Genomic DNA, 12355 nt, shown 5'->3' with positions numbered 1-12355 from the left:
ACCGCTCCCTTACCCATTCCCCCTCCGCTCTTCCCCAATCACACGCGTCTCGCTTTCTCCCCTGTCTCTCTCTCTCGCGCGCGCTCGGCGTGTCTTTAGTTTCCGCCCGTTTTCGTTTTTCGCCAGTTCTCGGCAGTTATAAAGACGTTTTTTTTTTGCGGCCGCGTCCCAATTCACTAGCCAGGGCAGCGGTCTGCCACAAATTTGATTGGCAGAGGACAGCATTTAAAGATTTTACACCACACGTGATTGGAAGTTCACTGTGGCGCAGAGCGCACATACCGTAAAGACAAGAAAAGTTCCGGTGCTTTAAATGAACACTGTCAGAATTAAATCCTTCTCAGTAGTCCGGTATGGGTCCGTATTGGACAACGTCTGGGTCCAGACATATCTGAGGTCACAAACTGATGGCTGGATATTCTCCTTCAGGATTGTCAGTTAAACAGCAGAATTCCTGCTTCCATCTATTACAGCAAGTTATCTAGCATCCCCAGACCGTCACACACACTACCACCACCATGTTTTACGTTCATTATGATGCTCTTTTTCTGAAATAATAGTTTTACGCCAGATGTAATGGAAAAACACCTTCCAAAAAGTTTCACTTTTTTCTCGTCAGTCCAAAAGAATATTTACCCCAAGTTCTGGAGATCATCAGAATGTTTGTTGGCAAATGTGAAACGGGTGGTTGTGTTCTTTTTCTTTAGCAGCGTTTTTTGGCTTGTAACTCTCCCATGGAGACCATTGTCCCTTTCTTTCACTTTTACTTTTACATAGGACCAGGTTTATTTGGATTGATTTATTAATTCATGAAATTATTCTTTAAAAACTGTGTTTTGTGTTTAGTCAGGTTCTATTCTTCTGATATTAAGGTTTGTCTGATAAGCTGAACAATTTACGTATGACAAAAACACAAAAACCAAAGACTCTAGCCTGGATATGAGATACTAAGATACTGTACGATTTGAGCATGATGGTGGTTTTTCCATTTACTCCCATGATGCCAATGCCAACTAAGCAAAATGTCTTCGAGTGCATTGTAGAGGCTTGTCCACCACTAGCCAATGCCATCTTGTGGTATGTTCTAGTTGCTAGTCAGATCACACCTGTAGTCATTTAGGTATTTGCTTGATTAAATCATGCTTCATTTATTTGCTTCAAAAATCACTTTTCGCAATTTCTTTGCATTTTTTTGCTATATAATTTGATTGGCATAGTGATGGCGTAGGAGGTATATATGCTGGTATATTTGCTGGTATATATATATATATTTATCCTGTGCACAGTTTCCCAGGGGTAGCGTCCACTGATGAAGGACTAGAGGATGATCAACATTCTAATAAAACTGTGCAGAAACAGATTCTGAAAACTGTTTATTTGGTTGAGTAAAGCGCTTCTGTTTATTTACAGTAGGCTTAGATTCTCCAGCACTGGACTGGAGTATTAGGATTAGCGGCTAACCACTCCAGCAGTGCTAGCCGGGGTTAGGAGCATGCTAGAAAGGTGTAAAATTGACTCTGGGTGTAGTAAAAAATGAGGTCCAGCATTTTTGTGCTTTTTGCCCAGCACACAAAATATTTTGCCCCTGCAGATAAATCTCTTTTCACACCGTTATTCAAGCTCAAAGTAGCTCCACACCACATTGGTAGAATCCGGAGAGCCCTGACATTTAAAACGAGGCATTAATAACTTTAAAACTGCACAAGAAGCATGACTTTTTTTTTTTTTTGCTTTAAGATGGTGGTGCCCGGAGATGTAGGTTACGCTATGGGATGTAAACAGTGTTTTTAATAAACTTCTTGTGCAGTTTTAAAGTTTTTAATGCCTCATTTTAAATGTCAGAGCTCTCCGGATTCTACCAATAAAGTGTGGAGCTACTTTGACTTTGACGTGACTGAATAACGGTGTAAAAAGCGATTTATCTGCAGGGGCAAAATATGCCCCATTAAAACCCATTCTAACGCATGTTTGGAGAAACTGCACACATTTACTGGATCTCAGAAAGCTGCATGATAGTGAAGGTGGGCTATTCAACAAAGGTTAGTACTCTTTATCATGTTTTACTACACTCAAACACAATTTCACACAGGAGTTCTCCTTTAATTAACTCTAAAAGCCACAGAGTGGTGCACAGTACAAATCAGACATGACTGCCAGCTTTGAAATCCCGATGGGGTACTCTTCATAATCAGAGACTGCAGTCTAACTGGCACAGCCATAAAGCAGTGCAGTTCTGAATACTTATTGAGGATAGTGGTGGGTGGCAGGCGACCTCAGCGCCCACGACTGTGCCGTTTGCATTGAGTTACTGTCATTCAGCGAGAGTTTGCGTATTCAAAGTGCGAAGTCTGATCTCGACTGAAGTTGTTCTGTTTCAGTAGAGCACTGTGGGTTGCGTTAAATGCTGCTCAAGTACAACGCATGCCTTTCATATTCTCCAAGACAGAAACTTCATATTTCTTCAGAGATTTAGACAGTGAATCACCTTTCCCGATTTGCATAGCCTTAGCGCAAATGTTGACTCAGCTAAGCTACATTCTGGCAAGACGGGAAGTAGACTATGTATGACTGTGCATTATGGATCATCTCTGAGGGTATTTGCATTCATTTTCCACAAGGACACCAGTATGACTTTTTTTTTTAAACACTACCCCAGGAGAAGAGAGAGCTGGTGAGTCATTGCGCTAATGCTAACGTAATGCTAGTGTAGGCACAGAGTGATACCAACAGATATGGTCAAACACTAGGGATGGGAATCACGATAATACCAGGAAACAAATACCAGGAATTATGGATTAATTACTTAAGTTTACCCTCATTTTCATTTGATTGTAGCGCCACCATGCATCATGTAGTCTCCTATTACAACCTGTCTTATCTTTTATCCCTATCTTGTACACTGTAAGCAAACAGATAGTGTTTTTTTTATCAAACTAACTGTTCCGTTTGAAGATGAATCAGATGGAGCGTACAAAAGGAAGAGGCTGAAGTATGCAGGCTTTTTGGCTGAGGTTGACTGTTAGAGGTAGATGGGTAGGGGTTTTGTGGCAAAATCTGCCACAAGACCCCTTGTCAGAGATAGCCGAAAGATCCAGTCAGTGGTTGTGGCTCAGAAGGGCTGAAGTTAGGTGGGAAAGGTACTTCAACATCAAGCTTAGATGAGGGTGTGTCTAGGACTCCAGACCTCAGTGTTGAGCCTTCAGGAGGTGTCGTGTTGCCTTAATTCAGCGAAACACTGAAGAAGGGAGGTGTCTACCTGATGACCCATGTGAAGAGCTTGCAATGAAGTTCGTGTTTAGACTATGAATAAAGGGAATTGGTTGGGTGTGGGTGCTAGGTGTGGATTTTTCTCACTGTTCTTGTAGTAATTTGTCACATATCTTTTTGTGTAGGTCTGAGTACTTGGCAATTGAGGTAATGAACCATAAACATAGTGCGATGTGCCTCTGGATCCTTGTTCAGCCAGTTCACTGAGCCCCATTTGTAACTCTGGTTGTTAGACGCAGGATTATCATCTTCCCGTAAATTACAATTAAAGCACAATGGGCCCTATTTTAGCTATCTATAGTGTACCGGTCAATTGTGTATATCGTGAAGCTGGATTTAGGACATGTCAGTGTGTCTTTGGTATGATTATGATGAAAACGCAAAAAGCATGCCTTGCACGTGCACGTGCACATGTTTTGGCCGTAACATGAAATAAACCACTCTGACTTTGGATCGTAACAGCGCAGTGCTTTTGCACGTCTCAGCATAGGATACTGACCTGATTGTTCACACTGTAAAGATACACCAGCAGGTCATTAAAGGGAACAGCAATGTTGTTTTATTCTTTATTCTGTTTATTGTTGAGTTAAAGGTCAGGTTAAAAGTCAGAGTTAAAACAGTAGACAATTCAGCCTGTAATTTTCTCAGAGGACGTCTGAGAAACACACATACATGGTTGTTCCGGACAGGAATAAAATTACAGAGGACCCCCTATAAAAGAGAGTATTACCCCAGGACCCCTTGACAAACTAATACCATCCGGATAGGGCTTTTGTCACATCAGTCTAAAAACTAGTGTTTTTATATTCATGAAGTCTTTTGTGAACAGTAGATTATGATATCTTCACTCCTGCCCTCTAGAGGTTGTTGCTGATGTGTCTAACAGTTGTTTAAGAGTCTTTCTTTACAGAACTCACAATGTTTCTGTCATCGACTGCTGTGGTTTTCCTTGCGCTACCTGTTCCTCCCACTGTTACCTAGTACACCAGTGATGACTTTCGTCTTTAGTGCATTTCAAATGGCTGTACTTACTATGGCCAATATTTGTGCTCTAATGGCATGGTTCTGACTGATTTTTTATTTTTGTCTCAAATTCAAAATTGGTTGGTTAGCTCTCTGGTTTTCATGTTGGTTACTCCTTTACCTTCATATACAAAGTCTGCATTGGGAAAACTCAAATATGAAACTGAACGCAGTTTATATATGTATATATATAGATACAGCTTTGGAAAAATGAAGAGAACACTTCAGTTTCTGAATCAGTTTCTCTTATTTTGCTATTTATCGGTTTATGTTTGAGTAAAATGAACACTGTTGTTTTATTCTATAAACTACGGACAACATTTTTCCCTAATTCCAAATTCATATTTATAAAGTTTTAAGAGTTCAGAATCCATATTTGGTGGAATAACCCTGGTTTTTAATCACAATTTTTTTCATGCATCTTGGCCTCATGTTCTCCTCCACCAGTCTTACACACTGCTTTTGGATAACTTTATGCCTTTACTCCTGGTGCTAAAAATTCAAGCAGTTCAGTTTGGTTTGATGATCAGCTTGTAATCATCCATCTTCCTCTAAAAAGGCCTTTGTGGCAAAATTTTTATTACACTGTCCAAAACTCTTTAATAAAAAATTCCCTGAAGCCCATGTTTGCCTTTAGCCATGATTTGCAGACAATTTTGCCTGTGGCCAGTGCCATCAGCACTTCAGTGAAGCAAGATCATATTTTAAATGCAAGTCATGAAGTTTCTCAGACAAATAACCACCAAGACTTATTGTCTGCTTTCTTTGTGTTCACCACTCAAGGTGACAGGAATTGTCAAAACAAATGTGGACCTGGTTGCTAATCAGCCAGGGGGAGAATAGCAATGGGCTAAAGACTGGTCTCCCATCCAACAACTAGTTTCAAGTCAATTTCACAGTGCAGATGTGAAAATCTGTCCACAGGTGCACTCCAGAAAAATCTGTCTTTTAATGGAAGAGTAGCAAGAAGAAAAACATTTTTGAAAGAAAGACACAAGAAGTGCCGTTTGCAGTTTGCCACAAGCAATGTAAAACACAGTCTCCTCTGTGAAACATGGTGGTGGCGGCATCACGCTGTGGGGATGCTTTTCCTCAGCAAACATTTAAGTTCTTTTAAAAATTTTGTACTTGAAAATTCCAAAGATTGTTGTGAGAACTGATTTGCAAACATTTGATGAAAACCCAGAGACTAGTTTAAATTTGATTATTTTTCTATCTTTAATAAACTGCAATAAATCACTTATCAAAAGGGCCAGAGATGTTTTTTTTTTGTTTGTTTTTTTCATTTTAGATGCAACAGTTGCTGAGATATTAATGCAAAACCTTGCTCTATAGCACCACCATCAGGCCAACTGAATTGTTTTTTTACTGAGTAGTGGATAAGTTACTCTATCTATCTATCTATCTATCTATCTATCTATCTATCTATCTATCTATCTATCTATCTATCTATCTATCTATCTATCTATCTATCCCCCTCCCCTTCTCTCCTCCCTATCTTTCTTCCTGTTTCTCCTCTATCTATCTATTTGTACCACTTTAAAATAAGACTACCTTTATAAAGGGTTTATAAATGGTTTACAATTAGTTTATTAATGGTTACTAATTAGGTTGTAAATGCCTTAAAATCATTAATAATAAGTTATAACACATACATAGAAATCTATATTGTTGCCCTTTCTATGTATGTGTTCTATCTATCTATCTATCTATCTATCTATCTATCTATCTATCTATCTATCTATCTATCTATCTATCTATCTAATACCCTTGTAAAAAAGCAGCAAAAAATTAGACTTGAAATTAGTTTTTTTATAGCCCTATCTGGAAGGTATTAGTTTCTCAGGGGGATGTCTGTGAAAAATATTTCACACTTCTAGTCAGTGACAAAACTCCAGCATCCGGTCCGCAATTTAAAAAACAGGAGGACCAGTGAGTTTTTTTGGTTTTCTCGGTCACGTGACATCACGTTCAGTAGCTCCTCCATTTCCAGTCGCTGTTGTGTTTACTTGGATCTCCGTGGAAGCGTGTTCAGAGTTCAGTTCAGAGGAAAAACAGTAGATAATTCAGCCTGTAATTTTCTCACAGGATGTCTGAGAAACTAATCCCATCCGGATAGGTCTTTAGATTTAAAGAGCTTTTAAGTGTAGTACAATAGTTATTTTTCCATGTACATCATGTTTGCTACAAAACAGGATATGAAACCTTTGATTTGGGGCTAGTTTAAGCTTTTAAAGGAAGGGTTTTAGACAGACTTGGCTTGGATATTTTTGCCAGTCATGGCAACCCTGACCTGTGCCAACCTTTGACCGTATCAGTCAGCCACTGCTAACAGTTTAAACTGGATTGAGAGAAGCTAGCCTGATATTACTTGATATTAAAGCCGAGGTGCTAAAATAGTAATGTAATAGTAATAGTAACATTTCCAAGAAATTGTTAAAGGTCTCATTCCATCGTTGATTCATTAATTTTAAAATTTCTAGTTGTGGTCTCTAGTATGTCTAATACCACACAAACATTATATGTTTGCATGGTTTTATTGAACACAACATGTTAACATTCACAGTGCAGGGTGAAAAAATTATGTGAACCCTTTGGGATTACTTGGATTTCTGCATTAATTGGTCATTAAATGTGTTCTGATCTTCATCTAAGTCCCAATAACAGACAAACACAGTCTGTTGCAACTGTATATCACCTCTGATTGGCTAAAAGCACTGCAGCAGAGAACGCCTACCTGCCTTCTTCCCACAGTCAGTTTTACAGCTCTAAAACTCAAAGGACAAAATGTTTTCAGAGATACAGCCTTAGTTACAAAGATACAGCAGTGAGTGCTATATAAAGTTAACCCTTAAACTTTTAACCCTTAAACTCCCGCAATTTCACCACATTGAAGCCCCAGAGTCCGCTCTCTGTCATAAAATCAGACGTGAACGGCGCCCACTTTGACCGGTGTTCTGTCGAGTTGTTCTACCATGTCAAACCTTGCTTCGCTAGTGTGTATTTAAGGACTCAGTAAAATGCAGAATCAACCGGAGATCCCATTTAAACCTGTAGTTACTTACACACAAGATAGCTAACGCTATCTAACTAGATAAACATAAGCTGTAAACAGAGTAAACAGAGCTGTTAGCTCCTCCTTATCTATGAACTCACTTGTTGATGTAGACACCCTAAAGTCTCAGATCAACTCGTATTTCTGAGGGTTTTCTTTTACTAACTACTGCAGACAATAGAGGTTGAGGAAGAGTTTCATATGCAGCATTCATATACAACTCAGAGAGACCTATAGTATTTCACAAACAACAAGAAAAAGTGTATTTTTTAGCGGAAGGAGACCAATAATTGTGAAAAAAGGTAATTTTATGAAAAATTATTATTTTTCAGTCAGGATTTTTTTGAAGGTTGCTTTTTTCATTTTTATTTTTCAGAGTGAGAGTATGCTTCTGCAGTAAAAAAACAAATATTTTAAGGCTTTTAACACATTTTATCTAAGGGTGCCAATAATTATAGAGAGTACTGTAGATGTTGACCATCATTTTTTGCTGTGATGTAACAGATTATTTTAGTAATGTTAAAAGTACTCCACCACAAGATTACTTAATCATCACCCATCACTGCTTTCATGGTGGTTCAGCAAATGTGTGTGTGTGATGACTCATAAAGGAAGAGACAGAGATGCTGCATTGAGGAAAGACGTGTAAGTTATAAATAATATGAGTCATATTTCTCTGGAGCCCTGTTATTGAATATATGATGGTGAAATTGAACGTCAATTTTCAGAACTTTATTCAGCTCTCGGTGTGGACGTACGTCATTCACTTCTTTAGAATGAATGGAGCACAAGATCTCTCTCTCTCTCTTTCTCGTGCTTTCTCTCTCTCTTTCTCTCTCTAGGTACATCCAAGGACTACTTAGTCTTGCTGAAAATAGCCAAGTTACCCCACGAGTACACACACAAACACTAAGTGGCCAGAGGTGCCTTATCCCTGTGTTAACTCCAGTAATTGGATTGGTTGATCTTAGAGCTTCAGTCACATTAAAGTACGATTCATACATGTGACTTTAAACCTGCTCGAAAACAAGCTTCCAACAGTCATTCGGAGTGTGTGTTTACGTTTATGCAACTTTTTTTTACATGTTTACTACAGGGACAAACAAACTTTAGTCATACATTTACCTCAGCAGTGCATTACTATTCATGAATGTACCTCAACTTCACATCGGCACCTATGGAGCTTTTATTTCTCCTGCAACTGTGTCTGGCGCTGATGGAGCTTCTATTCTATTTGCAACTGTCATTTTTAGTCTTTTTAGTCTAGAATTTACCTCAGCAGTGCATTTTTAGTCAGGAATTTACCTCAGCAGTGCATGTTTAGTCAGAAATCTACCTTATCAGGGCAATTTTATTCAGAAACTACCTCAGCAGTGCGTGTTTAGTCAGAATTCTACCTCAGCACTGCATTTTTAGTCAGAAATTTACCTCAGGAGCGCAAATTTAGTCAGAAATCTATCTTAGCACTGCATTTTTAGTCAGAAATTTATCTCAGCACTGCATTTTTAGTCAGAAATTTACATGAGCACTGCATTTTTAGTCAAAAATTTACCTCAGCAGTGCATTTTTAGTCAGAAATTTACCTTGGCAGTGCATTTTTTGTCGGATATTTACCTTATCAGTGCAATTTTATTCAGAAATGACCTCAGCAGTGCAATTTCAGTCAGAAATTTACCTCAGCAGTGCATTTTTAGTCAGAAATGTTCCCTGGCAGTGCAATTTTACTCAGAAATCTACCTCAGCATTGCAATTTTACTCAAAATATTTCCCTAGCAGAGCAATTTTAGTCAGGAATTTAGATCAGTAGTGCAATTTTAGTCAGAAATTTAGCTCATTAAATCAATTTTAGTCAGAAATTTACCAGTGCATTTTTAGTCAGTAATTTACCTCAGCAGTGCAATTTCAGTCAGAAATTTACCTCAGCAGTGCATTTTCAGTCAGAAATATACCTAAGCAATGCAATTTAAGTCAGAAATTGACAGGTCTAATATCAAGGTGTGTTTTTGGAATTGGTCATACTTGATTAAAGTGAGAATAATATTATTTATTAATTATTAATCAACATCTGTCTTTTTCCTCAGGTTGAGAAAGCACCTGGCCGATCAGGGAGTCGATCTAGCAACATTTCTAAGGTAAAACACACACACACACACTCTCACTCACATGCTCACACAATCTGATTATGTGCTCCAAAAGCTTAATACAGTTTGATAAGCTTAATTTTAGGACGTTGTACCATTTAATCAGGCAGTGATTTGCAGACATCAAATTAGGTTACTGTATGCTGCAGTAAATCACTACTATATTCTTTTTTTTTTTAGACAAAATGCTCTTTAATTATATCATTTGTATAAATGTAAACATATTTGCATATCTCGTATTCCAACAAACTGTGTTTGTCCCACACAGTGACTGTTTAAAAGCCACATCAGGTCTAGTGCCTCTGCTGGCTGGTTGCAGTATGTTGTGCAGCTCCGCCCATCCCCATATGTTTCAATGACAAAAAAGCTCCGCCCATTTCCATATCTCATTTTTCTCCTTTAAAATATTAGTTGTGTCTGTGATAATGATGCCACATGCTCATTTTCCCCCTAAAATCAGTTTTAAAGGAGAACTCTGGTGTAAAATGGACACTTTGACAGTGGTTGTGTATTGATGGCACGGGTTCGATCCCGTGTGAGGAGCGGTGTGTATATTTATTTATTTATTTATTTTTTTCCTTTCTTCTTGGGTTTACCTGCTTCGAGATCAACTGTTCTGTAATTGGGTTCAACAACCCTCCGGGCTGGAGAGCTACTAGTCTGTAGCAGCACTCCATCCCATTAGATAGATAGATAGATAGATAGATAGATAGATAGATAGATAGATAGATAGATAGATACTTTATTGATCCCCAGGGGGAAATTCACTTCATTTTACAAAACAGAATTTGTTTTTGTGGCCCGCCAACGTAATGGCTTGAAAAAAATCTGGCCTGTGGCCAAACGTAATTGCCGACCCCCGGTCTGAACTATTTACAATAAAAAACATTGATCAGACAATTACTGGATTTCTAACTATATGATAACAATGAATACGTCTGTATGTTTTCAGGCGAGCAGCTCCGCCCAGGCGGCGGTACTAAACGGTGCCCCTCGGACATCGGCCACTCCCTCCTGTCAGGATATCTGCAGGTGGGTTTAGGGAGGATGATTGCGCTCGATGTGTGTGTGTGTGTGTGTTCCAGAATCAAAAGTAATTCAAAGTATTCAGTTACTGCAGTTCAAAATGTATTCAATAGGTGACAACAGTATATTAATATGGTATACCAGTGATAGCCAAATTCTTGGCCACACTCCTCAGGAGTGACCAGCCTACTGAAATTACTTCAAAAGGGCATGGGCAGCTCATACAGGAGGTGGGCTTAGTCTTAAATTAGATTAGCGCGTCTATTTTTCAATACAAATATAGCTAAAATTATTTCACGCTCTGTATTGATAGTGTAGTGCAAACAAAAACAATATATATATATACAGCTCTGGAAAAAAAAATAGGAGACCACTTAAAAATGATGAGTTTCTTTGATTTGACCAAATTGAAAACATCCGGAATATAATCAAGATGAAGATGGATGAACACAAGCCACCAAAACAAGCTGAACTTCTTGATTTTTTGCACCAGGAGTAAAGGCATAAAGTTATCCAAAAGCAGCGTGTAAGACTGGTGGAGAAGAACAAGCCAGAATGTGCCAAATGGGATTAAAAACAAGGGTTATTCCACCAAATATTGATTTCTGAACTCTTAAAACTTTGTGAATATGAACTTGTTTTCTTTGCATTATCTGCATCTTTTTTGTTATTTTGGCCATTTTTTCCACCTTTAGTCTCTATATTCATCACATATTCCTTCATGTTACATATATTATGATGTTCTGCCTTGTACATTTACCTTACTTTCATTTCACACCTTGTCTTGTCCTCTCCACCTCCCTTTTTTTTTTCTTTTTGCATGTGTGTAAATGTGTGTGTGATGTGTGTATGGCCAGTACTTCCGCTCCAGTCAAGACTAAAAAGGATGGCTCAGGTCAGGCCGCCATGCCAGTAAACCACGCCTCCGATTCGGTACCCGTCGGCAGGCGGCAGGTGAAGCGCCGCCACCGTCGGCGGCGGGAGTGTAGCGGTGGGGGAGGGGCGGCGGGTTGCGTTGGGGAGTGCGTAGACCAGTCGAAACGCTCGCGAGCGCAAACGCACGGACAAACGCACTCAAACTCGTCTTCGGACGATGACCTGCAGCGTTGGAGGGAAGCTCGCTCATGGAGCCGCGAGAAGGCTCGGCGCCGGCGCAGCAGCGGCCGCAGCATTCCCAAACTCACGACGGAAAAGGACGGCATGGAGCTCGTCCCCTTGGACGCGGACGAGGGACAGAAAGAGAACCGCTCACCTCGGATCGGAGGACCCTCCCTCAAGAGCCGCAAGAGGTCGTCTGTGAAGAGGGAAGAGCCGGAGGCCAAGGCGACGAGTCATGTCAGGGCGAGTGGGTGTGGCAGTGGGAGGGCCAGTGAGGAGGAGGAGGAGCAGCAGCAGCCAATCACAAAGTCGTATGAAGAGGAAGGGGCGGGGGACGCCAACATGGACGCACCAACCGCTCAGAAATACGCAAACGTGGCCGATCAAAACGGCACCACTCAGCAAGCGTGCAGTGACGATGAGCTGGAGGTGTGCAGGTAAGAGATAGATTAAAGTGATAGTAGTGATAGTGATAGTATATAGTCATGTGTGGGTGAAGTAGCAGTACATAGTGGAATATACACAGCCAAAAAAGTACAAGAGTTGCACAATGAAACTGAAACACCTGTCATTTTAGTGTGGGAGGTTTAAGGGCTAAATTGGAGCAGCCTGGTGGCCAATCTTCATTAATTGCACATTGCACCAGTAAGAGCAGAGTGTGAAGGTTCAATTAGCAGGGTAAGAGCACAGTTTTGCTCAAAATATTGCAATGCACACAACATTATGGGTGACCTACCAGAGTTCA

General features: G+C 39.8%; 1 protein-coding gene across 2 annotated transcripts in view; it reads left to right on the top strand.

Moving 5' to 3' along the window:
* LOC103021385 (E3 ubiquitin-protein ligase MARCHF8-like) overlaps nt 1–12355 on the top strand; it is a 33127-nt gene that overhangs the window by 12873 nt on the left and 7899 nt on the right. Inside the window, exons 2-4 of one of the 2 annotated variants that reach the window (XM_022663136.2) lie at nt 9427–9477; nt 10439–10518; nt 11370–12047. In XM_022663136.2, coding sequence (XP_022518857.2) covers nt 9427–9477; nt 10439–10518; nt 11370–12047 — 809 coding nt within the window. Of the gene's footprint in view, nt 1–9426; nt 9478–10438; nt 10519–11195; nt 12048–12355 lie in introns of those variants that run through there. The other variant, XM_022663137.2, reaches the window with a different exon arrangement.

The sequence above is a fragment of the Astyanax mexicanus genome, chromosome 25, assembly GCF_023375975.1.
Source record: "Astyanax mexicanus isolate ESR-SI-001 chromosome 25, AstMex3_surface, whole genome shotgun sequence".
NCBI lineage: Eukaryota > Metazoa > Chordata > Actinopteri > Characiformes > Acestrorhamphidae > Astyanax > Astyanax mexicanus.
This window is presented reverse-complemented; position numbering and strand designations above follow the sequence as displayed.